This window comes from Stegostoma tigrinum, chromosome 43 (genome assembly GCF_030684315.1).
Source record: "Stegostoma tigrinum isolate sSteTig4 chromosome 43, sSteTig4.hap1, whole genome shotgun sequence".
NCBI classification, from domain to species: Eukaryota; Metazoa; Chordata; class Chondrichthyes; order Orectolobiformes; family Stegostomatidae; genus Stegostoma; species Stegostoma tigrinum.
This window is the reverse complement of record NC_081396.1, coordinates 8,475,684-8,503,573: the sequence shown is the minus strand read 5'-3', so window position 1 is coordinate 8,503,573 and position 27,890 is coordinate 8,475,684. Positions and strand designations below refer to the sequence as shown.

The 27,890-nt window shown below is 45.4% G+C and overlaps 1 protein-coding gene, 1 long non-coding RNA gene and 1 pseudogene across 3 annotated transcripts in view; 2 read left to right on the top strand and 1 right to left on the bottom strand.

The window, feature by feature from the left end:
* The window catches only part of LOC125449071 (zinc finger protein 239-like), a 40,549-nt gene extending 29,008 nt beyond the window's left edge, over window positions 1–11,541 (top strand). Inside the window, exons 1-2 of one of the 2 annotated variants that reach the window (XM_048524683.2) lie at window positions 6,677–6,736; window positions 8,544–11,541. In XM_048524683.2, coding sequence (XP_048380640.1) covers window positions 8,625–9,578 — 954 coding nt within the window. In that variant the 5' untranslated portion in view covers window positions 6,677–6,736; window positions 8,544–8,624 and the 3' untranslated portion in view covers window positions 9,579–11,541. Of the gene's footprint in view, window positions 1–6,676; window positions 6,737–8,543 lie in introns of those variants that run through there. The other variant, XM_059641766.1, reaches the window with a different exon arrangement.
* On the bottom strand, window positions 281–6,630 carry LOC125449085 (uncharacterized). Its single transcript, XR_007246813.2, has 3 exons — window positions 6,424–6,630; window positions 1,800–1,951; window positions 281–628 (listed from the first exon to the last, which is right to left on the bottom strand). It is a non-coding gene; the product is annotated as an uncharacterized LOC125449085 (long non-coding RNA).
* A 3,970-nt stretch (window positions 11,542–15,511) lies between the features above and the next one.
* The window catches only part of LOC125449081 (zinc finger protein 721-like), a 51,547-nt pseudogene continuing 39,168 nt past the window's right edge, over window positions 15,512–27,890 (top strand).

Below are 27,890 nucleotides of genomic sequence, written 5' to 3'. Positions count from 1 at the left end.
GTATTGTAGCTGATAGATTACAGAAATCTGAACAGAAACAAGTCATTGGTTGGAAATGTTCTTATCTAGGAAGGCAGCGCACATAATCTTCATTAAACAGAAAAGCAGTTGCTTTAAGTGCTGAGAGAACACAAGCCTTTCTCGGACTCTCCAATTTCTGTTAAACATGTGTTGCAAAGCTTGTTGGGGCTTTCAGCGGCTTTTTTGTTGCTATTCTGTCATGGGCATCCCGAACAGTCCCCCCCCCCCCCCCCCCCCCCCGCTGCTGTTGGCCCCTGACCAGATAATGCCCATAGGGACACCACTTTAATTATGAAGATGTTTGTATATTTGTTTGTATCTTTCCTACTTCCATGAAGGGAGGTTTGAATCAGAAATGCTCACTTATCTTCCATCAATCCTTTCAGGCCACAGAATGTCAGCTCAAAATAACAATTCATTCAGAAATAGATTGTTGTAACAGCGTTCTTAAAGTCAATATTTCATTGTGTGGTAAGGTTACAATTTCTTTTGTTGTTCCACGAGAAGTCCATTGTCTTGGTAGTATTCAGCATAGCCACATCTTTGGTCTGTATTCCTTCCTTAGTTATCATCATCATTGTGGCAATGCAATACCTAAAGGTAATGCCTGCGACATAACACAAGACCATGGTAAAGACAAGAACCACTATTCCCTGGACAATAGACATCCCCAGGGATCCCAAGACACCCTGTGGCCCCACTCAACAGGTTCGAAACCAGGGACTGTTTAAACTTGATCACTTCATTGTGAATGTGATCAGCCAAATCAGTAACTTCTTCGAAATTGTCTGGGATGTGCTTGCCACACTCCCTGCCAATGACTGCTCATGTGCCTCCTTAGTCTGCCAGTACCCATCAAGTGCCCATCCTGCTCTGTAATGCTGTGGCTCGGATGGCAACCATTTCAGCATTAATCTTATCAAGGGGCCTGAAAGATGTCGTTTTCTCCCTGTTCTAGAATGGCGGCCACATTGACAGCTTCCCTGGTTCGTGTGGCTACACTGTACCAGGGTAACAAGATGGCAAAGAACCTTTCTGTTTCCGGGATGGCACGTTTGTGTGTTTCAGTGATCCCTCCAGAAGGGGTGACAAAAGGTGCACGAGTGTCGCTACGTAACCTAGATAATGTGGCCCTGTACAAGATGGTGGTAGCCACAAAGTAAGCGTCATTGTCTGGGATAAAATGAGTTGTATATTCAGAAAACTGGGAATGATTAAAAGTTCCTGCTGGCTTGAGGTTGGTAAAATTAAGTTTGGATGCAGACAAAGTGACATGAAAACACTGAATGCAACTACTCTGACCTGCAGACCACCCCCCCGGCTCAGATCTAATAAATCAAAGCAATCAGTCTTCCTACCTTTGATGTGTTGGTAATGCTAACAAATGGTGGTATATGGGAGGTATTGGATTGCAGTTGGTACCAGCCTTCTGAAGCAGAAAAGCTGTACCCTACTGATTCCTGCTTAACTTGAGTGCCATTAATGTCCAAACAATATAACCCAGTCTCTGCAGAAGATTGGTCAGCCATAAGGGATTCATTCAGGCGGGCGATCCACTCTGCCGTTTCACACGCACGGAAGGGAATAGGTCTCAGAGGGACATTGCCTTTTGCATGTATGGGAATGGGCGAACAAACCCAGTAACTGGAGAGATTAATGTGTTCAGCATAAGCATATGACATGGACATAAACATGTTCATGTTAAGTTCCCATTTTACCACTTACCCATCTGTTTGCTGTGGGACCAAAATCGAGAGAATTAGCATTTTCACGCTTACCCTATCATCAGTGGCATTCTGAATTACGGTTGCGTGCAACCACATCACGGATATATTCGTGTGCGACTTTAACCTATTCCTGCTCCTGTTTTAGGGTCGATAATCCTGTTTTTGCTGCTTGTTCGTGATCGCATGACGAGGGCGCTTAAAATCTGTAAGAGAGAGAGAGAGAAAAACAGAGTGCAGTCACTTGCTGGTGACTGTTAGTTTCTTCATGCTTTTAATTGTACAGGATGTCTCCATTCACCAATTCCAACTTCATTAACAAGCGTGCTCCTATTACCTGTTAATGTTACCTTACGAGGTCCATTCCATCGGGGAGATAAGGCTCCTTTTCTTGAGATTATTTGCTTCAGGGCCTTTGATCCTGCGGCTGGCATGCTATTTGTCCTGGGCATCCCGCGGACCCCCAGTGCTTGACAAGCTGCTGATCTCGTGCTTGTCCATGAAGGATGTGTAAATGCTTACGGAGGGTTTACAGAGTAATCCCAGACTTGTCCCTTGCTATTAGTCCTGCTCCCCGGTGATCCTAGGGCAGTGTCATTGCCCATCCTGTCATGAGCTCAAAGGATGTTAGTCCAGTGGATATTGAGGAGGCGTTGATGTCTGGGCCAGTAAAGTGGCTGGTAGGCATAGGATCTCTTTAACTACTTTAGTCAGGGCATTTTCAGAGTTGTAGTCATTCTCTCAGCTACACCTGAGCTAGGTGGGTGGTAGGGGATGTGATACTTCTTTGTTATTCCCAAGAATGATGCTTCTTTCAGGTATTTGCATGTAAAGTGTGTCCCTTGGTCTGAGTCCAATTGTAGGGGAACTCCCCATCCAGGCATTATTTCTCTGGTAAGAATTCTTGCTACTGTGGTTGCTGTAGCGAAGGATTCAACCCATCTAGTGAACTGGGCAACCAGGACCAGGTAGACTTTTTACCCTGACTTTGTGGTCGTGTAAAGTCCATTTGGAAGTGATCTCACGGTCCCCTTGGACGGGGCTGCCTGCTGCTGTCTGTGCACATGCAGCGCATCTCTGACGAGATTTAGCTATGTCTCATACCATTCCTTTCCAGCCACCTGCAATTGAATATCAACTGTATCATTTTGTCCCTCCCTACGAGTGCGGGTCCACGGTAAACATGGCATAGGGTCAGTTGATAGAATGTGGGAGCAACCACCTTACCTTCCTTCCTCCGAACATCATCTGCTCCTAACATTGCCCCATCTGTGATCCGTCCTGTTTTATATTTCTAAATTAACTGCTGTTTGTAAACTTAAAACGCTGTCTTTCTCATCTTGGCTTCTTGTTCTTTTTACAGCTGTTACTGTTGTCACTTCCTGTTCAAGCACTGCTTTTGCTACATATCCTTTTCCTCTCTTTTCTGGCGTTTGGATCTTTCTGTGCACTTTAGTTTTAATCATCGCTGTCTCTTTTTCTTCTATAGTTATTTCTACTGGGTACTACTCGAGGTAATGTTGCCTCACCTTGTCCATGCCTTCATGTAGGCATGGGCCACACCAAAGACATATCTACTGCCTATGCTACTTCGACAAGGGAGCCTCCAAAATGTCCACATTCTTCCTCAAGCAAGGATTCCCCAGCTCCGTTGTTGACAGGGCCCTCAATCGGGTCCGACCCATCTCCTGCACTTCCGCCCTCACCCCTTCTCTTCCCTCCCGCATCAGCGATAGGGTTCCCCTTATCCTCACCTACTCTCCCACCAGCATCCACATCCAGAAGATCGTCAGACACCATTTCCGCCACCTCCAGCGAGATACCGCCACCAGACACATATTCCCCTCCCCTCCCTTGTCTGCCTTCCGCAGGGATCATTCCCCTCCAGTACAGCCTGGTCCACACTTCCTTCACCCCCAACACCTCCCCACAGCCCTGTGGCACCTTCCCCTGTAACCGGCGAAGGTGCAACACCTACCTATTTACCTCCTCCCTCCCCAGTATCCAAGGGCCCAAACATACCTTCCAGGTGAAGCAACACTTCACCTGCACTTCCCAGAATCTAATCTACTGCATTCGCTGCTCACAATGTGGAGAAACGAAGCGTAGACTTAGTGACCGTTTCACCGAACATCTCCATTCTGCTCGCAAGAAAGACCCTGAACTACCTGTTGCTTGCTACTTTAACGCACCACCCTGCTCCCTGGCCAATATCTCTGTCTCCGGCTTGCTACAGTGTTCCAGTGAAGCCCAGCGCAAGCTGGAGAAACAACACCTCATTTTCCGCTTGGGGACCCTACAACCCTCCGGACTCAAGATTGAGTTCAATAAACTTAGGGCCTAAACTTCCTCATGTCCCAGCAACCGCCCAACCCCCACACCAGGCCTTGTAACTGTAAATCTCGACCCCCCCCCCCCCCCCCCCCCCCCCCCCCCCGGTGTGGTCTCTCGATTCCGCGCTCAGTCAATGAACACTTGCAGTCGGTCTGGTTGTTTAAGGCTTTACTCTTTATTTCTTCAATCGGCCGGGTACAGATCATCTGGAAAACACTGAAGATGAGCACTTCCGTATTCCTCGGAGGAGCTGCACACACAACTTAATACAAAGACATTGTTATACTTTTCTTAAAGCAGGGTACATGGTGTGATTGTATAGTGTATTCAAACAATTACCAATCAATACATGATATTGCTTCATTGACAGTTACATAATCCAATAGTATTAACTGTTCAACAACTTATGTCACAGTGCTTGGGTTACTTTTTGTCTTGTCATATAGCACCATAACATTTGTTACTGAAGGCCAGTTAGAATGGTTAGTACTGCATTATCTTATCATTATTGCTTTATTTATGTAGCTCTAGCAGAACTCTGAGTTCCCAGGCTAAAAGAGCAGATCTAGTAGAATTTACAGTTCTGTGAGGCCACGTTGGATTTGGTTCTGGGTAATGAACCAGGCCAGGTGTTAGATTTGGAGGTAGGTGAGCACTCTGGTGATAGTGACCACAATTCAGTTACATTTACTTTAGCGATGGAAAGGGATAGGTATATACTGCAGGGCAAGAGTTATAGCTGGGGGAAAGGCAATTATGAGGCGATTAGACAAGACTTAGGAAGCATAGGATGGGGAAGGAAACTGCAGGGGCTGGGCACAATTGGAATGTGGAGCTTGTTCAAGGAACAGCTACTGCATGTCCTTGATAGGTATGTACCTGTCAGGCAGGGAGGAAGTGGCCAAACGAGGGAACCATGGTTTACTAAAGAAGTTGAATCTCTTGTCAAGAGGAAGAGGGAGGCTTATGTAAAGATGAGGCATGAAGGCTCAGTTAGGGCACTTGAGGGTTACAAGTCAGCCAGGAAGGACCTAAAGAGAGAGTTAAGAAGAGCCAGGAGGGGACATGAGGGGTCTTTGGGCAGGTGGGATCTAGGAAAACCCTAAAGATTTCTATAGGTATGTCAGGAATAGAAGAATGACTAGAGTAAGATTAGGCCAGTCAAAGACAGTATTGGGAAGTTGTGTGTGGAGTCCAAAGAGATAGGAGAGGCGCTAAATGAAACTGTATGAGACATTGATGAGGCCACTACTGGAGTATTCTGAGCAGTTCTGGTCATATTATATGAAGAATGTAATTGTTCTGGAGAGAATGCAGAGTTGATTTACTAGAACATTGCAGCTGAGGAGAGATTAGAGAGGTTGAGTTTGTTTTTCTTGGACAAAGAAGGCTGACGGGTGATATAAGTGAGGTATACAAAATTGTGAGGAGTAGACTATACAGGAAGAACCTGTTTCCCTTGGCAGGCAGTTCAAAACTCATGGATCATATTTTCAAACTCAGTGGCAGAAAGACTAGGGGGGAACGGGAGGAAAGATGTTTTTTACTGAGAGAGTGGTGGATGCCTGGAACTTGCTGCCTGGAGTTAATGATTTTTTTAAAAAAGTATCTGGATTTGCGCCTAAAGTGCTGGAAGCTGCAGAGCTAAGGGCCATGTGAAGGAAGATGGGATTAGAAAGGGCATTTGAGTCAGCATGGACAAGATGGGCCAAATGGCCTCCTGTGCTGTATCATTTCTGTGTATTTTTCATGTTACTATTCTAACCACAAAAGCAGGAATTGCTGTAACCTTTGTCTGAAGGCTCAGAGGATCCCTACAGTGTGGAAGCAGGTCATTCAGCCCATCAAGTCCACACCAACCCTCTGAACAGCATCCCACCCAGACCCATCTCTCTTCCCTTTCCTTGTAACTCTATATTTCCCATGGCTAATCAACCTAACCTACATATCCCTGTACACTATAGGCAATTTAGCATGACCAATCCATCAAAACTGCACATCCATGGGATGTAGTGGGAAACCCACGCAGAGAGGGGGCGAATGTGCATACTCCACACAGTCACCCGAGGGTGGAATCGAGCGCGGGTCCCTGGCGCTGTGAGGCAGCAGTGCTCACCACTATGCCTCCCTACAGTCTATCACTGGACTTGAAATGCTTACTGTTTTCTCTGCTTAGATGCTGCCAGACCTGCTGAGTTTAACCAGCAATTTCTGTTTGGTTCAGATCTCCAGCATCTGCAGTATTTTTTTTAAAAAACGTGCTATTTCAATATATTGTTGCTGATTTAGACAGAAATCAATGTTCTTCCATTGCTGGCTGAATAAGCTGTAAGTCTTAACCTACCTGCTTTGCAGGAGCACCTGCACCATAGGGACGGCAGCAGGGGTTCAAGAAACTCAGACATCATCTTCCCCACAGGCGCCTGGGGATCGGCAACATACATTGGTCTTGTTGGTAATGACCAAACGCCAAAACTAAATTTTTGAAATCCATCCAGAAAAGTAGATAAAATGCTTCTCCAGTCCACAACGACCCTGACTTTCCAACTGTGGGCGGTGCACAAGCGCAGTACCGCACTGTGTCCAGAGCATGCGCGGGGTGGGTGATGGCGAGGAAAGGACGTATTTTAGTCGGATGCGCAAACGGTGATGCTCAGGCAGGTACCGAGAGAGCCACGGACGGGGCTGTGAGTGGGCAGACAAGCGTTGTGGATGCTTTCTGTCAACCGCAAACCCTGAAAGCGAAGCTCCTTCTTCTCGGTTTGCAGCAAACGGGACAACACGTCCGGACTTCCTCCCGGGGCTTGGCCGCCCGGCTGAAGCCGCCATCTTTATTGAGGGCACTTGGACAGTGGGGCGCAGGCGTTGTGGCCATCTTTGTGGGGGGCAATGCTTTGGAATGATGGAGTCGGGAGTGGTGCGGGATGTGGAGTTGCTCCCCATTGTTCAGAATCGAGACACTTGTCATAGTCATACAGCACAGAAAACAGACCCTTCAGTCAACTCGTCAATGCTGACGAAGTTTCCCAATTTAAAAATAGTCCCACTTGGCTGTATTTGGCTTCTATCCCTCTAAGCCTTTCCTATTCGTGTAGCTGTACAAATGTCTCTTAAATGTTGTAACTGTACCTGCATCTACCATCTTCTGGTAGTTCATTACACTTATGAACCACCCTCAGGTCCTTTTTTTTAAATCTTGCCCCTCCCATCTTAAACCTTTGCCCACGAGTTTTGGATTCCCCACATCCCAAAGAAAAAGACCTTTCATCTTCTTTATTCATTCACAGATTGAGGATGCCCTGGCCAAGCAGCATTTATTGCCCATCCCCAAGTGCCCAGAGGGCAGTTCAGAAGGGACCACATTGCTGTGGGTCTGGAATCACATAGGCCAGACCAGATACGATGGCAGTTTCATTCCCTAAAGGACATTAGTGAACCAGATGGGTTTTTTCGTGACAGTTGATGAATGGCTTCATGGTCATCATTAGATTCTTAATTCCAGATATTTATTGAATTCAAATTCCACCATCTGCCAGGATAGAATTTGAACCTGGATCCTCAGAATGTTATCTGGGTCTCAGGATTAACAGTCCAGCGATAATACCACTAACCCATTGCCTCCCGTCCTCCTCCCTTGGCTATTCAGTCTGTCCATGCCTGTCATAATTTTATAAACCTCCAAAAGGTCACCCCTCAGCCTCTGACGCCGCAGGGAAAAGAAGCTCCAGCCTAGTGAGCCTCTCCCTATGATTCAAACCCTCCAATCCTAGTAACATCCTTGTAAATCTTTCCTGCACCCTCTCAAATTTAACATCTTTCCTTTAGAGATGCGACCAGAATTGTATGCAGTTTTCTAAAAGTGATCTCACCAATGTCCTGTACAGCTGCAACGTGACATCCCAACTCCTATACTCAGTGTTCTCACCAATGAAGGCAAAGGTGCCCAATGCCTTCTTCACCACCCTGCCTATCAGAGACACCACTTTCAAAGAACTATTTACCTGCACCTCTAGGTCTATCTGTTCAGCAATACTCCCCAGGTTCCTACCATTAATTGTTTCCTTCCTGTTTTGGTTTGCCTAACCACAATGCAACACCTCACATTTACCTAAGTTAAACTCCATCTGCCACTCTAACCTGATCTTTCCAGGAGGTGGAGGGTGAAGGTTTGAGAGATTTTGTCAAAGTTGTAGTTAAGTTGGATGTAATATGAAATATCTCCCAGCGTTTCCCATTTCTGTCTTCCTTCTCCCATTGAGTCTAGAGACTGGGTGACAGGTTTCCTTCTGTGATGCCCATCAATGAACCTGTTGAGCCTTATACCAAATTAACTATTTTGGTCGCTTTCTACTTAAGCTGGCCAAATGACTGACCAGATTCATTCTACTCCATTTGACAAGTAGCCTTTGTGTTTTTCTGGATGCTTTCTCACTCCCTATTTTCTGTTTTAAATCAATTTTGCAGAGTATTAGAAGAGGAGGATTTGTAATCAGGAAATTGAAACCAAGGAGTTTGTTGTAACCTGAATAACAGCACATTTTGAAAATGGAAGGAAAGAGCACCATTCACAGCAGGGAGAAACCATACATGTGCTCTGTGTGTGGACGAGGCTTCAACCAATCATCTGGCCTGTCAGGACACAAATGGAGTCACCGTGGAGAGAAACCGTGGAAGTGTACAGACTGCGGGAAGGGATTCATTTCACCATCAAGGCTGGAAGCTCATCGACGCATCCATACTGGGGAAAGACCATTCACTTGCACTGAGTGTGGGAAGGGATTCACTCAGTTATCCCACCTGCTGTCACACCAGCGAATTCACACTGGAGAGAGGCCATTCAGCTGCTCTGAGTGTGGGAAGGGATTTGCTCAGTCAACCCACCTGCTGACACACCAACAAGTCCACACTGGAGAAAGGCTGTTCACCTGCTCCAAGTGTGGGAAGGGGTTCACTGCCTCATCTATTCTGCTGAGACACCAGCGAGTTCACTCTGATGAGCGACCTTTTAAGTGTCCAGACTGTGGGAAATGCTATAAAAGTTATGAGGAATTGATATCTCATCAACGTGTTCATACTGATGAGAGACCATTCAGGTGCTCTCACTGTGGGACTGGATTCAGGTTGTCATCTCATCTCACTGTGCACCAACGAGTGCACACCGGGGAGAGGCTGTTTACCTGCTCCAAGTGTGGGAAGGGATTCAGTGAATCGTCTACCCTGCTGAGACACCAGCTTGTTCACACTGATGAGAGATTGTTTAAATGCCCAGACTGTGGCAAGTGCTATAAAAGCTCTGGAGACCTGATGTCCCATCAACGTGTTCACACTGACGAGAGACCATTCAGATGCCCTCACTGTGGAACTGGGTTCAAACACTCATCTCATCTCACTGTCCACCAGCGAATTCACACAGGGGAGAGACCATTCACTTGTTCACAGTGTGGGAAGGGATTCACACAGTCAGCTCATCTGCTAAGACACAAGCAAGTTCACAAGTAATTACAGTGATTGGATTTTGTTGCTTATTCCAACACCAGAATAGTTTGATAACTGATAAAGAGAAGGTATTGGATAATCTGTCTGTCCTTAAAGCTAACAATCTAGTGGCTTATTATAATGGAACCAAAGATGTGAGAGTGGTGCCAAGGACTGGTGAAAAGCAAATGGCATGTCCTCATTTAAAAAGATGGTGGAAAAGTGTGTCTACCATCTACAGGTCAACTGGTGAAACTTCAGCAGTTAGGAATTTCCGGAATGGGTTTAGATCAAAATTAACAGTCATGTGGACAATAACAGAGGAGAGTTAGTGTGGTTTTTGTCAGGGTAAGGCCCCTTTAATAAACGTATTGGAGTTTTTTCACAGAGGCTATAGAGAAGGTTTGCAATTAATGCATGTGGATCTCAAGAAGGCATATTAGATTAGATTCCCTACAGTGTGGAAACAGGCCCTTCGGCCCAACAAGTCCACACCGCCCCTTGAAACATCCCACCCAGACCTATCCCCTATAACCTATACACCCCTGAACACTACGGGCAATTTAGTACGGCCAATCCACCTAGCCTGCACATCTTTGGACTGTGGGAGGAAACCAGAGTACCCTGAGGAAACCCACGCAGACACGGGGAGAATGTGCAAACTCCACACAGACAGGCACCCGAGGCTGGAATTGAACCCGGGTCCCTGGTGCTGTGAGGCTGCAGTGCTAACCACTTAGCCACCGTGCCACCATGATAAAGGGAAACCCACCAGTTGTGAGCCAAATTAGAGCTAATGGCGTAAAAGGGTTAGTAGCTATGTCGATACAGTAAACTGAGAGCTGTAGTTAGTGGATGTTTTTTGGGTTACAGACAAGCTTGTATGGAGTTCCCAGGTATTTGGGGCATTTACTTTTCCTAATATATGCTGTCACATTTAAAACCATTTCTCATACATGTTTATATATGTATCTATTTAGTGAATATTTTAATACACATTAAACAAGCTAGAAAGGATGGCTCTGATAAACACATATCTGGACTTGGCAGTAAACATTTGGAAGTATCTTCAAAAGCTGAAGCTGAAGGATAATCAGCACCTTATGGACCTCCACATGGGATACAAATATTAATATACGGTGTTATAAACTGCCACAGAGACAGATTGTCTCTAATGTAAACCTTAACAGAAGAATTGCAAGCTATTCCTCTTTTGTAAGGGGATATGTGAATCTCTCTGCTTAGCTTCTGAGATGGCCCATAGCCAGTTGTCTATCTGCAATGATGTGGAGGTGCTGGCTTTGGGCTGGAATGGACAAAGTGAGAAGTCACACATCACCAGGTTGCAGTCCAACAGGTTTATTTGAAGAATCACAAGCTTTTGGAGTGCCTAAGTCTTTGATTTTAACTGTTTTCCACCACACCATGCATCAAGAAGCCTGGTCATGTGACACTCCACTGAATTCAACTGCTTTCTAACTTTACAGTGATCAAATCGCAGACAGTCAAGGAGTCAGTTCTGTTTCATGCAACACTACTGACAATTTCAAAACCCGAAACTGCTAAGCAGTTGTGTGACTGGCCTGGACAAAGCAGCCGGGAGCAGTAATTCAATGTTCTTTCCTTAAAACAGTCAAGTAGAAATTAGATTCCTGAAATACTCATGAAACAACCTTCAAAGGAATGTCAAAAGAAGAATTTGTCCATAACTCCTGAATTACTGGCAAGCCAATAAACTACGCCCACAAAGAAATTCCAGACTGCTAACTTCAGCTGCTTTTGTTTTTTTTTGGACATTGTTAACTTGGTATCCCTAGGTTGTTTTGTACTAATGTGGTTGCTAGTGTTACAAAGCGGAGGTTGACCCCCTCTGAGAACTAAAACCGAAACACCCAAAGAGGAGGGCCTTGCCCTATAATCTGTAAAAGGCATGTGAAAACTAGTGTAACCTGCCTTTCTGCAATTTCTAGTGGTTACTTAAAATAAATCCCTGACACTCACTTTACAATCAACAAGTAACAATTTATTTATTTAACTCTAACAGTGAACAAATGAACTATTAACAAACCAAATAAATCCCTTCTAACTACCAACTATTCCCGAATAAAACAAGATTCTAAGAGTTTGATGTTCCAATAAATACAGGTCCAATTTACAAAAAAAATAGAATTTAGTCTCTTGGAAGTACAGCCAGGTTATGTGTCTTCCAGAATTTTCTGTGTCTTCTCTGTCAATTCTTCGGTTAGGAATATTAATTAGCTGTGCTGTGGATACCATGGTGATTTAGATGAGTCTGTGAGGGCCAGCAATTCTGTCTTGAGAGCTAAAGGCTGTTAGCTCTGGATGATGGCAGTTAGTTCTGGGGCTTTGTCCAACTATCTCCTTTTTACATCCATGATGACATATCACTATTTCTTACAATAGGATTGGTCCTCTGTCGTCAAAACCATCAATTTTAAATTTAATTGTTCTTTGATATCTAAGTACCTGCTTCAAATTGATTGGCTAAATTCAAAAACTTGTTACCTTGTTTAAAAACTGCTGCTTGGCATGCTTATTTTACAGCACTTCAGACAAAAATGTTTCAGTTTGGATGCTCTCTTGCAAACTTACAAGTTGCTGCTGACAGACAGCCATTTTAAACCTCTAAGCAGAGAAAAAGCACATAATTTTTTAAAGGGACCACACAGTGCTTTCACCCTAGCATTTGAAAAACACCAAATTGTAGTTTCCTGCCTCCCAATCCACCAGTACTCCACCCAACTTGCAACAATAGATTGACATTCTCTTTATCCTTTTCAATTTGTATCTCTCCCCCTCAAATTTACGAGCTTGCCTGTAAGCTCCCACCAAATCTAAAAATGTCAAATACACTCTACTGCTGATGTAACTTTACAGTAACAATGTTGCAGTTCTTACAAAGCCACAGTCTACAAACAAAGGCAGTGGAGAAATACAAGCATTTTTCACTTCTTTGTTAAACAACCTGCGTTAACAGATTGCTGATTCCCAATCTGGGTTTTAACCAGGCCCATATCGGTTTTCCCTTCAATACAGCAATGGTCAAAGGTGATTTTTGTGATGGTCAAAACAGTTGAACTCAAAAGATGAGGTCTGAGTGACTGCCCTTGTCATTGATGCAGCATTCAAGTGAGTGTAGAATCAAGGAGAAGAGTCAGTAGGAATCAGGATGTAAACACTGTACTGGCTGGAGCCCGCCCGAACATGAGAGAAGATGTTTGTGGATGCTGAAGGCTAATTGTCTCTCAGTCATAGAATATAGAACTGTACAGCACAGGAACAGGCCCTTTAGTCCACTGTGTCTGTGCCAATCATGCTGCTACTCTAAATATCTGCCTGCATATGGTCCCTCTATTCTCTGCCAGTTCATGTATATGTCCAAATGCCTCTTAAACTTTGCTACCTGCAACTATGACATCCGCTGGCAGCACTTCCAGGCACCTACCACGTTCTGTGTCAAAAGGATTTTCCCTGCACATCTTCCTTTAAACTTTTTGCCTCTCATATTAAACCTATGCCTCCTAGTGTTTGAAATTTCTACCCGGGAACAAAAAGACTCTGACTGTCCATCCTATCATGCCTCTCTTAACTTTATATAATTCTATTAGGTCACCCCTTAACTTCCACTCTACTACAAACAATTCAAGTTTGTCCAACCTCGCCTTGCAGTTAATACACTCCAGCTGAGTGAGGCAGCAAAGTGGTAAACCTTTTTTGAACCCTTCCTACGACATGGGGACCAGAACTGCACACAATACTCCAAATGTGCCCAACTGAAATTTTATACAGCTGCAACATGGTTTGCCACCTTTTCCACTCAATGCCCTGAACTGACCTAGGCAAGCATGCCATATGCCTTCTTTACCACCTTGTTCACTTGCATTCATGGAGCTGTGGACTTGGTTGCCAAGATTCCTCAGTATATCAATGCTCCTAAGGGATCTGCTATACGCTGTATACTTTTCTCTTGCATTTGATCTCCCAAAATGCATCATCTCACACCTTTCCAATTAAATTCCATTGCCATTTCTCTGTCCAACTTTCCAACTGATCTATATCCTTTGATAGCCTACTTCACTACCCACAATACCACTAAATTTCATGTCTTCTGCAAATTTACTAAACAGATCACCTACATTTTCATCCAAAACACCGATAGGTTACAAACAACAGAGCTCCCAGCACTGATCCTTGTGGAACACCACTGGTCACAAATCTCAGTCAGAAAATATCTGTTCACAACAACCCTTTATGTTCTGTGATCAAGCTAGTTTTATATCAATTTACCAAATTACCATGGATCCCATTAATCTTCTGGATGAACCTACCATGAGGACCTTATCAAATGTAGACAACATCCATTGCCTCAACCTTATCAATCATCTTTGTCCCCTCATCAAAAAGCATGGTAGCTCAGTGGTTAGTTCTACTGTTTCACAGTACCAGGGAACCATGTTTGAATCCAGCCTCAGATGTGAGGTGTAAATAGTATCAGATATAATGGGAACTGCAGATGCTGGAGAATCCAAGATAATAAAATGTGAGGCTGGATGAACACAGCAGGCCAAGCAGCATCCCAGGAGCACAAAAGCTGACGTTTCAGGCCTAGACCCTTCATCAGAAAAGAGGGAGGAGGAGAGGGTTGTGAAAGAAATAGGGAGAGGGGGAAGGCAGATTGAAGATGGATAGAGGAGAAGATAGTTACAGAGGAGACAGACGAGCAATAAGGAAGGAGAGGATCAAATATGAAGGTAGGCTAGCTAGTCATGTTAGAAATCATAGTAACAGCTTCTTTCAATACATAAGAAACAAAGGTGAGGCAAAAGTAGACACTGGGCCACTCCAAATTGATGCTGGAAGGCTCGTGATGGGGGACAAGGAAGTAGCTGAAGGACTTAATAAGTACTTTGCGTCAGCCTTCACAGTGGAAGACATGAGTAGTATGCCATCAATTAGGGAGAGTCAGGGGGGAAAGTTGAGTATGGTAGGCGTTACAAAAGAGAAAGTGCTAGAAAAGCTACAAGGTCTAAAAATTGAGAAATCTCCTGGCCCCGATGGGCTACATCCTAGAGTTCTGAAGAAGGTGGCTGAGGAAATAGCAGAGGCTTTGGTCGTGATCTTTCAAAAGTCACTGGAGTCAGGGAAAGTCCCAGATGGTTGGAAAATTGCTGTTGTAACCCCCTTGTGTAAGAAAGGATCAAGGCAAAAGATGGAAAATTACAGGCCGATTAGCCTGACCTCGGTAGTTGATTAAAATTCTTGAATCATTGTCAAGGATGAGATTTCGAAATTCCTGGAAGTGCAGGGTCAGATTAGAACAAGTCAGCATGGATTTAGTCAGGGGAGGTCATGCCTGATAAACCTGTTAGAATTCTTTGAAGAGGTAACAAGTATGTTAGACCAGGGAAACCCAGCGGATGTTATCTACCTAGACTTGCAACAGGCCTTTGCTAAGGTGTCAGCTTTTGTGCTCCTGGGATGCTGCTTGGCCTGCTGTGTTCATCCAGCCTCACATTTTATTATCTCAGATGTGAGGTTGCAGTTTGTGTGGGTTTCCTGTAGGTGCTGGGGTTTCCTCCTACAGTCCAAAGATGTGCAGGTTAGGTGGATTAGCCTTGGAAAGTGCAGGGCTGTGGGGGATTGTTTTGGGTGGGATACACTTTGGATGATTGGTGTGGATGTGATGGACCAAATAGCTGGCTTCCACAGTGTTATGAGTTCCTTCTGGTTCATAGTGGAAGGTCCATGTTATCAGGTATGATATTTGATTTGACATTATTATTTAAGTCTCCCGTCCCAGTCCGTTTCACCAATGAAATTCGTGTAGTTGAGCCGAATACATGGCGGATCGCTGACCCAGCATTCCCCGCGGGGGAGAATGTCGTTTATCCACAAACGAGACGGGTGCGCATGCGTAACACTGAACAAAGTACGGAGAATGCGCGGATTGGGTGGTGACGGTGAATGGAGGGATGTTCCTGCGATCCGCAAACGGTGAGATTGAAGACCAGCAGAGAGGGTGGTGTTACCGACAATTCGATGGGGAGGCATCGTAATGGTTTTGTGTAAACCGGAAGCCCTGAAAAAAAACTTCAGAGGTTTCCTATTTGCCCCGAGTGATGAGTCCGGAACTAGAGGCTTCCACCCAGTGGCTGGGCCCATAGTGTGGCTGCCATCTTTATTGGGGGCATCGAATATTAAGGAGCATACTGTTTTAGGGGGCAATGTTTGGAAGGACCAAATGAGCTTGCTACCCCTTGTTCTTAATGGAGACAACTTGACCATCAAGCTGCAAGAACTTTTCGTACCCAATATCTTATTGATGAGGTAAAACAGCAATACAGAAGGAAAGAACAATTCCAGAACCCTCGCCCCGTCCCCCTCTCTGATGAATGGTCTAGGCCCGAGCTTTTGTGCTCCTGAGATGCTGTTTGGACTGCTGTGTTCATCCAGCTTCACACTTTATTATCTTGGATTCTCCAGCATCTGCAGTTCCCATTATCACCAAATTCTTCCCTCTGTGTTTCATCACCTCATGGGACTTCCTGCCTTATGTGTCCAAAAGTTTGCATCTCTGTTCAATCACACAAAAACCTGAAAGGAAACTCATGACCCACACGGGACTGTTGACCACGATAAGGGCTATATGCATTAGGGAGCAGGCATGGTCATCCTGGCCAGAGGGAATCTTGTGAATTTCTCTCCCAGACTGGGAGTTTTTGAATTTGAAAACTGCTTTGACAGGGGCATGTGAAGGGAATGATTTACACACACCAAACTCAAACTGAAAGAAATGTTTGCAATTATGAATTGCAGTCTATCCTGGACTGACAGTGATGGGTTTTCTGAACTTGTTTTTGCAGCATATTACAAGAGGATTTGCTGACAAGAAATTCAAACCATAAAATTAACAGAATCACTCAATTCTTCAGGACATGGATATTATCAGTCTTTGAGGTAAGCACTGAGTGCCAGTTTATTATCACTAGATGTGTAACATTTTTCTTGCACCTCCTAATCCATCTACCCTACAGTGTATCTTGCCTTAAATCTATCACATTGGTAAATGGGACTATATTTATTTGGGATATCTGATCGGCATTTGAGTTGAAATGAAGGGTCTATTTCCACGCTGTACAACTCTGATTCAATCACAGAACAGCTTTTCTTTAACTACTTCATCTAAATATATCCTAAACCCCAGTGCCTCGAACATTTTGCAAGTCAAATGTCCCCCTCCCTTGAATCATTCTGGTAAATCGCCTCTGCTTCCTTTCAGGGATCCTCCCGTCCTTCACAATGTGTGGCAATCCATGCTTTGTGCAGACCCAGATGCTCTGTGTTCTTGTGCATGATGCCATCATGCAGCGACGATTGTAAGCTGACATCATCTGCTCCTTGGGCGTTTCCTCAAATGTGAATATTTTTCGGACTGCAGGTTACAGCAGAAGGTTTTCAAAATAGAAACAGAAATTGTTTCAGAGATGCATATTTGTAAGTATTCCTCTATAGTTTGGAAGTTTTAGTGCTGCACTCTGTTATCTGTGAGAGTTCCCAAGTTCTGAGTCTGATATGGATCCTATACTCTGGATCTGAATCCATGCCTATTCATTTCTGTCTTTGACCTCTGCTCTCCATGATTACATTTGTCACTATCCAACTTCCGCTGTCTCCAATAATGGGTGTATTTTAACTCCGTTTATTATTTTATTGTTACTTTGGCCGAATGTGTTTAAGTGACACACGCTATTCATCCACTGATCTGCTCCACACGTGGGAACTGTTGTTTGGTTCTACGGTCTGTTTTTCTTCCACTTCTGAGCTTATATTGACCAAAAAATTCTGCACCAATTTTAATGCTTGTAATTCATTCTGCTCACACTGAAAGGTTAACTCTCAGCAGCTGCAATATTTTGCTAACATTGTATTCCTGCCCTCTGGTGTGAATCCTTTTGGGAAAAAGGAGGTATTCAGCATGTTGTGCCATTGCTGATTCTTTGTAAGTGTAAGTGAGCTCATCCTACTCTTCTGGTCTTTCACTAACAAGTCCAGCAAATTACAATTGCCCACGGAGAAGATAATGTTTGCCTGTCTTGAACTGCTGCATTCTGTGTGGTGAACACGGTTCCAAAATTTCGCTGGGTGAGAGGTTAACAGAATTTTCACCCAGACGGGATGAAGAACAGTGATATATATCCACATCATTAACGCAGAGCAAATGAAATCTTGCCAGTGTGAACTAACTGTGAGAGTCCAGGAGGTTAAAATTGTATCAGAGATAATGGGAACTGCAGATGCTGGAGAATCCAAGATAACAAAGTGTGGAGCTGGATAAACACAGCAGGCCCAGCAGCATCTCAGGAGGACAAAAGCTGACGTTTCGGGCCCCGACCCTTCATCAGAGAGGGGGATGGGGTGAGGGTTCTGGAATAAATAGGGAGAGAGGGGGAGGCGGACCGAAGATGGAGAGAAAAGAAGATAGGTGGAGAGGTAGGGAGGGGATAGGTCAGTCCAGGAAAGACGGACAGGTCAAGGAGGTGGGATGAGGTTAGTAGGTAGGAAATGGAGGTGTGGCTTGAGATGGGAGGAAGGGATGGCTGAGAAGAAGAACAGGTTAGGGAGGCAGAGACAGGCTGGGCTGGATTTGGGATGCAGTGGTGGGGAGGGGATGAGCTGGGCTGGATGTGTGATGCCGTGGGGGGAGGGGACGAACTGGGCTGGTTGTGGGATGCGGTGGGGGAAGGGGAGATTTTGAAGCTGGTGAAGTCCACATTGATACCATTGGGCTGCAGGGTTCCCAAGTGGAATATGAGTTGCTGTTCCTGCAACCTTCGGGTGGCATCCTTGTGGCACTGCAGGAGGCCAATGATGGACATGTCATCTGAAGAATGGGAGGGGGAGTTAAAATGGTTCGTGACTGGGAGGTGCAGTTGTTTACTGCAAACTGAGTGGAGGTGTTCTGCAAAGCAGTCCCCAAGCCTCCGCTAGGTTCAAAGGGGATGGCCATGGGTTCCCGCATGGGCCCCAGCTATGCCTGCCTCTTTGTAGGTTACGTGGAACAGTCCCTCTTCCGCACCTACACAGGCCCCAAACCCCACCTTTTCCTCCGTTGCATTGATGACTGTATTGGCGCCGCCTCTTGCTCCCCAGAGGAGCTCAAACAGTTCATCCACTTCACCAACACCTTCCACCCCAACCTTAAGTTCACCTGGGACATCTCCAACACATCCCTTACCTTCCTGGACCTCTCAGTCTCCATCTCAGGCAACCAGCTACTTACTGATGTCCATTTCAAGCCTACCGACTCCCACAGCTACCTAGAATACACCTCCTCCCACCCACCGTCTGGCAAAAATTCCATCCCTTATTCCCAATCGCTCCGCCTCGGCCGCATCTGCTCCCAGGATGAGGCATTCCACTCCCGCACATCCGAGATGTCCAAGTTCTTCAAGGACCGCATCTTGCCCCCCGCGGTGTTCGAGAACGCCCTTGACCGCGTCTCCCGCATTTCCCGCAACACATCCCTCACATCCCGCCCCCGCCACAACCGCCCTAAGAGGATCCCCCTCGTCCTCACAGACCACCCCACCAACCTCCGGATACAACGCATCATCCTCCGACACTTCCGCCATCTACAATCCGACCCCACCACCCAAGACATTTTCCATCCCCACCCTTGTCTGCTTTCCGGAGAGACCATTCTCTCCGTGACTCCCTTGTTCGCTCCACACTGCCCTCCAACCCCACCACACCCGGCACCTTCCCCTGCAACCACAGGAAGTGCTACACTTGCTCCCACACCTCCTCCCTCACCCCCATCCCAGGCCCCAAGATGACTTTCCATATTAAGCAGAGGTTCACCTGCACATCCGCCAATGTGATATATTGTATCCATTGTACCCGGTGTGGCTACCTCTACATTGGAGAAACCAAGTGGAGGCTTGGGGACCGCTTTGCAGAACACCTCTGCTCGGTTCGCAATAAACAACTGCACCTCCCAGTCGTGAACCATTTTAACTCCCCCTCCCATTCTTTAGATGACATGTCCATCATGGGACTCCTGCAGTGCCACAATGATGCCACCCGAAGGTTGCAGGAACAGCACCTCATATTCCGCTTGGGAACCCTGCAGCCCAATGGTATCAATGTGGACTTCACCAGCTTCTAAATCTCCCCTTCCCCCACCGCTTCCCACAACCAGCCCAGCTCATCCCCTCCCCCCACGGCATCCCAAAACCAGCCCAGCCTGTCTCTGCCTCCCTAACCTGTTCTTCCTCTCACCCATCCCTTCCTCCCACCCCAAGCCGCACCTCCATCTCCTACCTACTAACCTCATCCCACCTCCTTGACCTGTCCGTCTTCCCTGGACTGACCTATCCCCTCCCCACCTATACTGTCCTCTCCACCTATCTTCCTTTTTCTCCATCTTCGGTCCGCCTCCCCCTCTCTCCCTATTTATTCCAGTTCCCTCTCCCCAACCCCGTCTCTGATGAAGGGTCTAGGCCCGAAACGTCAGCTTTTGTGCTCCTGAGATGCTGCTTGGCCTGTTGTGTTCATCCAGCTCCACACTTTGTTATCTTGGATTCCAGGAGGTGATGGTTTTCCTTGACCAACAGCTGTTGTTGCCTTTTTTTGTAGCGAGGTTAATGGTTTTGGGAGATTCTGCCAAATTTTGCAGGACATTATGATTCTATGATGAGGAATACATTGAGGCCGTTTGGCCCATTGAATCTGTACCAGCAAAATACACTAATCCCACTTGCCCACACTAGACCAATTATTGCAGATGGATGAAGTTCGTCTTCTCCTCCACCCTGGTATCTCTCCCTTCTCTCTTCCCCCTCCCTCTCTCTCCCCCTCTCTCTCTCTCTGGGCTCAGAGTCCTGTTCAGGCCCAGTGTGTTGGCAAGGTTTCCCTTGCCTGAAAATCATTGGTGAACCAGTTTTTATGACAATCCAACAGCTTAAATGGTCATTCTATCTCCCAGCTGGCCTCTCAAATTTTCAGATTCATTCAGCTCAATTTTACAACCTGCTTGTATGCTTTTGTGGCTCGTCTCTCACTCCACAGTTCTCGTTTTTAATTCATTTTACAGGGAAGGATTGGCGGTACCGGATCTCCAACCAAACATCACATCAGGATTTGACGGAAATGGGTGATTTCTACCAGGACCTGAATGTTGTTAGTCTTTGAAAATGGAAAGAGAAAGCACCATTCACAGTGGAGGGAAGCCGTGGAAGTGTGGGGAGTGTGGGAAAGGATTCAATTACCCCTCCCAGCTGGAAACTCATCGACGGAGTCACACTGGGGAGAGGCCATTCACCTGCACCACATGTGGGAAGGGCTTCACCGAATCGTCCTCCTTGCAGAAACACCAGCGCGTTCACACTGACGAGAGGGAATTTAAATGTTCCAACTGTGAAAAGACCTTTAAAAACCCGCATGCACTGACTGAGCACCAGCAAGTTCACATTGGTTTTTCACCGTTCAGTTGCTCCCAGTGTGCGAAGAGGTTCAGGACTTCGTCCCAACTGTTGAGGCATCAGCCAGTTCACACTGACGAGAGACCTTTTAAGTGTCCAGACTGTGGGAAGTGTTATAAAATTTCTAGGGACCTGATGCTCCATCAGCGCGTTCACACCGACGAGAGACCGTTCAGGTGCTCTCACTGCGGGACTGGGTTCAGGCGGTCGTCTGACCTGACCGCGCACCAGCGGGTTCACACCGGGGAGAGGCCGTTCACCTGCTCCGAGTGTGGGAAGGGCTTCACTCAGTTGTCCACCCTGCACAACCACAGGCGGGTTCACTCTGAGGAGAGACCGTTCATGTGCTCCGAGTGTGGGAAGGGATTTAGCCGGTCATGCACCCTGCTAAATCACCAGCGAGTTCACACAGGGGAAAGACCTTTTAAGTGTCCAGACTGCGGGAAGTGCTATAAAAGTTCTGGGGACTTGATGTACCATCAGCGTGTTCACACGGATGAGAGACCATTTCGGTGCTCTCACTGCGGGACTGGGTTCAGGCGATCGTCTCAGCTCACAGTACACCAGCGGATACATACCGGCGAGAGACCATTCATCTGCTCAGCTTGTGGGAAGCGATTTAATCAAGCATCCAACCTGTTGAGGCACCAGCGGGTTCACCAGTAACAGGAGGGTCTGATTTTGTTATTGCTACCGCTGATCACGTACAGAACTGAACCAGTTCATTCTGACAGCGGGGGTTTGCTGCTGATGGCAGTTTCCCATGTTAGGATTAGTGAGAGTCCCCACGGCATCTCTCATTTATGTGTCATTCTGTTTGCAAACCTCATTTCTAAATTTAAATCCGCACAGGATCTGTAGTGAACAGAAGATGAATATGTAGAAGGGTCATAGCCCAGTCCTGCAGCTGTACAGTGACAGGAGCAAGTCTGTTCAGTAACTCAAAAGATGTATAAGCCCTGAAAGTTGGTAATCTTACTTGTAGACTTGAGCTATTTGATAGAGGGGCTGTACAAAGCTATAAACCCATCAGACATTTGAAGGAATCTGTCTTAGAGTAACCTCACCAATTGGTCACCTCAGGCTGTGTTCCCTGATATGACAAACATTCGGCCTCTATTGGTGCTGATTTATTGTGAAGCACTGACTGACCTGTGGCACCTTTGTTCTTTGTTTTAAGAAGTCACTCCCATATTAGATCTGAACGGCTGGATTTCTCTGATTACGTTCACATCTCTCTATTAAAAAGTCTATCTGCCCACATTGCATGGTAACGTATGAACAACAAACCGGTTAAGGTACAACTTAGAGTCTGGTATCTCTTGGTGAGTTACCAGGAATGATTGAATTGACTCACTCTGCACCTTGGGAGAACAGATTGAGGTTTAATGAATATGAGAGAGGCCTTTCAAGCCTGTCTTCAACTGCAACTCCATCTTCTGGAATTGTTCCCATATCCTTTAATTCCCTTCATACAAAAAATACTATCGATCTCATGACTGAGAATCCAAGGCACCTCCACCTCCAATAGAGAAGTCTCCGGATGCACCAGCCGTCAAGTTAAGAACTTGCTTCTCACCTCAGTCCTGGATGGTCAGCCCATTATTTTAAGACTGCACCTTTCATTCCTTTCTGATACTTGGTTTCCCAACCATGGGCACCAGACCTTAGGAAAGATAATATTAGCTGTGGACGGAATATAACGTAGATTTACAAGAATGATACTTGGACATAATGGGTCAGGATGTGAGGAGAGATTATATAAATTAGGCCTGTTTTCTCGAGAATTTAGAAGACTAAGAGGTGATCGGGTCGAAGTCTTCAGGATTTAACAAGAAAAGGTGACATAACAGATGACATAAACATAAACTATTTCCTTTGGTTGGAGATTCTAGAACAAGTGGGAATTAGGGCCAGACTGTTGAGAGTTTTTAGGAAGCACTTCTATACACAGAGTTCTAGATGTTTGGAGCTCTCTTCCAAAAATGACAGTGGATGCTCTAACAGTTGGTAATTTTAAATTTGAGAGGAAGAACTTATAATTTCAGCTATCTCTGCCTATCACGGGACCAGTTCACCGTCACTTATTTCCTCCAAGTTACAATCTGTGGAAATGTTCATAATCTGTTCTTTATGTTTCTTGCTGATTCATCTCATTCTCCTTCCTTTATGAATTTCTTGCTGCTCCGTTCTGAACAAATCCGCGGACATTGCACAGCACAGTCGTGTGGCACCTGTCCAGTTACATGTGCTACTGTGAATAGGATTTGCAGTTCACCAGAGTGCGCACATTCCTCTATGATTGCATAGAGTTCCTGCATTTCCATTATCTTGCTATTCAAAACTCATACAAGTCAAGGCATCAGATTCACCACCACGCCCCCGCCCCACCCCACCACCACCGCACACCCCAGCCCAGCCAAAGCCTCCACCCTACAGATTAACACACAGAAAAAGACAACAACTCTGTGATCTCAGCCGATAGTCATACGGGATAAGTCAGAACCCAGAGTAAAACCTGTCTCGATAGATCATAAGTTTTACTTTTGCAATTTGGTTACCGCATGATCAGATGTGAAGATATCCATAGCAGGCTGCCAATGTATTTTTAATAAAAGAACATCAACATTTGTTACGAAAAATAAAATACAGCAATGAAAATATGTGTTTGTCAAATTGAGAAGGTCATTTAACAGCAAAAAGGGACAATTCCCCCTTTCTTTGTTCCCAGCAATATCCTTTACAGATATGCAACTCTTTAAATGGACATCAACGTATGACATATATATTGGTGTTATGGTAAATAATGAGGAAGAAAAGATCAGACTACAGGACAATATAGGCTGGCCAGTCAGATGGGCTGAATTTAACACTGAAAACTGTGAGGTGATGCATTTTGGAAGAACTAAAAAGGCAAAGGAGTACAGAGTTAATTGCAGGACCCGAGGAAGTACAGAGGATCAGAGAGACGTGTACTCGTATATCCTTGAAGGCAGCCCAACAGGTAGATAATATGGTTAAGAAAGCAAATGGGATACTTGCCTTCATTAGACAAGGCATTGAATACTGCAGCAAGGAGGTTATAATGGACCTGGATATAATGTTACTGTACTCACTACACTGTGGGAAGGGTGTGATTGGCACGAGGCAGGGTACTGGACAGAATCAGCAAGTTGCCTGGGCTGGAATGATTCCACTATGAAGAGAAACTAGATAGGATGGTGTTAGAGCAGAGAAGGCTAAGCAGGGAACCTGATTCAGGTATACAAACCTATGAGGGGTATAGATAGGGAGAAATGTTTTCTCTTAGTAGAGGTGTCAATGAGCAGAGCACAGGTTTACGTTAAGGAACAGGAGGTTTAGTGAGAATTTGAAGAAAATGTTTTTCACTTAGAGGATGGTGGGTATGTGGACCCTCACTGTCTAAGGAGTAGTAGTGGTAAGAACAATCAAGGCATTTAAAAAATATTTAGATGCACACTTGAAATGCCATAGAATATGAAGCTGTGGGCCAAATGCTGGAAAATAGCTTAAGAGTAATGCTTATTCTCTGGCACAGGCACAATGGGCCAAAGGGTCTTTCTTCATGCTGTTAAAACTCTGATGAAGTTTTACTCATACTTTTAATTTCTTACTTAACTGATGAGATTGCAAGCTTTCCATTTCAGACGTCCTGCACACTCACCATGAGATTCTCTACTTCTCCCAGAAAAACTAAGAGACAGGTTAAGCCACTGAATTTCCTCACAGAACCTTAAGAGAAACTCAGGATCTTACCTCACCTTTCCCCTGGGACAGCCAAACAGCTAAAGACTTCCTTCCAGCCTGAAGACCTTCAGAAACTAAATTACCCTCCTGGAATATCTTTTTCCTCTGAACTCAACCTATTGGAGGCCTGAATGATCTGTTTCCCTTGCAGGTCACACAAAACCACAACTCAGAAAACATTTCATTAATTAAATAGCCAGGTAACTTACCAGTCATTTAACTTAAGTCACATGTTTTTTTTTTCAAAATGCGGTTTAAACTCATTGTTAGAAACTAATTTTCCGACCTTTTAAAAAATAATCCCCTTCACAGAACCAAAATCAAAACCCATTTACCTCTACTTTTGTATTCAGGTTCCTCAATAGTCAAATTAAAAACCTTTAATTTAATCCTCCTGACTTTATTAACAGAAGAGGAACACAATTCCTACAGACCTCAGAAACTGGATGATTGAATAATTCTCTTCCCCAACATGGAGCAAATTTTATGGCACCTCTTCGCTGTGAATGTATTAGTGTTTCTGGAAGCTGGACAACTCAGTGAATTCCTTCTCATACATGGTGCAAGTGAGTGGCATCTCCATCAATGAGTTTCCAGCTGGGGTGGTGAACTGAATCCCTTTCCACACTCTTCAAATTTCCATCATTTCTCCCTGTGACCATAGGATCCCGACAGCGTGGAATTAGGCAATTCGGCCCATTGACTCCATACTGACCGTCTGAAGAGCATCCTACCCAAATCCCTTCCCACTGCCCTCTCCCTGTAATCGCACATTTTTCACAGCCAGTCAGCTAACCTACACATCCCTCGGACACTATGGACAATTTAGCATGACCAGTCATACCTCTGAACAGCGGAAGGAAACTGGAGCAGACATGGGAAGAATGGGCAAACCCCACAGACAGTTGCTTAAGGGTGGAATTGAACCTGGGTCACTGGCACCATGAGGCAGCGGTGCTAACCACTGAGCCACTGTGCCACCTGTTGTGGGTGTCCTTGGGTCTTTTCAGATTGAATGATCATCGAGTCATACAGCACGGAAACACACCCTCTGCTCTATAAGTCCATGCTGACCATAATCCCAAACTAAACCAGTCCTACCTGCCTGCACGTGGCCCATATCCCTCCAAACATTTCCTTGCCATGTACTTATCTAAATGTCTTTTGAACATTATAACTGTAGCTGCATCCACAAATTCCTCGAAGTTCATTCCACACACAAACTACTCTCTGTGTAACGCAGTTGCCTCTGTCTTTTTTCAATCTTTTTCCGCACGTTAAAAATATGCCCCCTTGTCATGAAATATCCCACCCTACGGAAAAGACACCTGCCATTCCCCCTAATCTAAACCCCTCATTCTTTTATAAACCCTTTATAAGGTTACCTCTCAACCTCCGATGCTCCAGTGTAAAGAGTCCCAGCTTATCCAGACTCTCTCACAACTCAAACCCTCCATTCCAGGCAACATCTCTTCTGAACTCACTCCAGCTTAATAATGTTCTTCTTATAAGCAAGGTGACCAAAACTGGACACTGAACTCCCGAAAATGCCTCACCAACATCCTGTACAACATCAACATAGCATCCCGACTCCTAGACTCAAAGGTCTGAGCAATGAAGGCAAGCGTGTTAAATGCCTTCTGAACCACCCTATCCATATTTGATGCAAACTTCAAAGAATTATGTACCTGAACCTCTCGGTCTCTCTGTTCTACAACATTGCTCAAGGCCCAACTTTTAAATGTATAATAAATCTTGTCTTTCTTTGTTTTAGCAAAATGTAATACCTCACATTTAACCAAATTAAACCCCATTTGCCACTCTTCAGCTCATTGACAAGATCTCCTGTAATTTTACAGAACCTTCTTCACTGTCCACTGTCACACCAATCTTGGGGTCATTTGCAAACCTACTAACCAAGTTTTTCTATATTCTCATCTAAATCATTTCTATAAATTGTGAGAAATGAAACATGTTGTTTCTGCAGCTAAGGATGAATAGTGGGATCTTGCAGAAGCAGAAATTCACAAGATTTTGTAGCAGAAGGAGGATGAATAGTGGGATCTTGCAGAAGCAGAAATTCACAAGATTTTGGAGCAGAAGTTTATCATTAACCAGAGATTAGGTTCTGCAAAGATGGCAGTTAGCACGACCGGAAACATTCTTTCTGCAGACAAGGACATGGTAGAGATAAGCGTGTTGTAGCAGAGGCTTATTTCTGCAAACCTGAAGATTCACACGTACAGCATGTCTAGTGCTCTTTAAGATAGCCAAATAAGGATTGCAGTAAAAAAGAGAATGGGGCCTTTGGCCGGCAGTAAAGGGAACAATAAACAAGGGCTGTCAGGCAGGACGGGGAATGATAGGATAAGACTAATGGGAGCAGGGAGGCGTGATTCTGCAACTCGTAAATTGTATAAGAATGTTTAACTTTCTTGGTGTGTGTGTGCCTGTCTAGCAGACACCCTTTCTTGCAAGATCGTACAGAATAAAATTGTCTTGTTTCCAAGGCTTTGTCTCAGGCTGAATTTGTGAGCAGGTACTGTTTCTCACAATTGGGGGCTCGTCCGGGATCCAACACTCCGACCGCTCGACACTCTTGGGACGACGGGGAAGGCGCGCCTCACCGATTTCTGCGATGTCCAACTCCCTTGCTTGTCGTTTGCGGTTTGGGCGAGTGCGATCCGGACTGGGAGACCCTGGAAACAAGACGGGTAGATGCGGCGGGTCCGGTCGGGTAACTCTTGTGCACAAGACCCAGGTCAGGAAAGGTCTTAAAGATCTGTCCCGGTGACCGGGGGAAGCAGCAGTATTTGCTGCAGGTATTGCCGCGGGGACGTACGGGGAAGAGTTGTAAAGACCAGGTAACTCTGTGCACGGATCAAGGTAAGAAAACTGACCTTTAAGTATTGCCTTGGTGGTCGGGACGTATGGACAGTACGGGGAATTGGCGAAATATAAAAAGTATATAAATGGCCTGATTAATCGGACGAGTAAGATGTCTGCCTGATTCGAGCACCCAGCCTTAGACCGGTTGTTAAGAAGGGAAATCCCCCACGCGAGG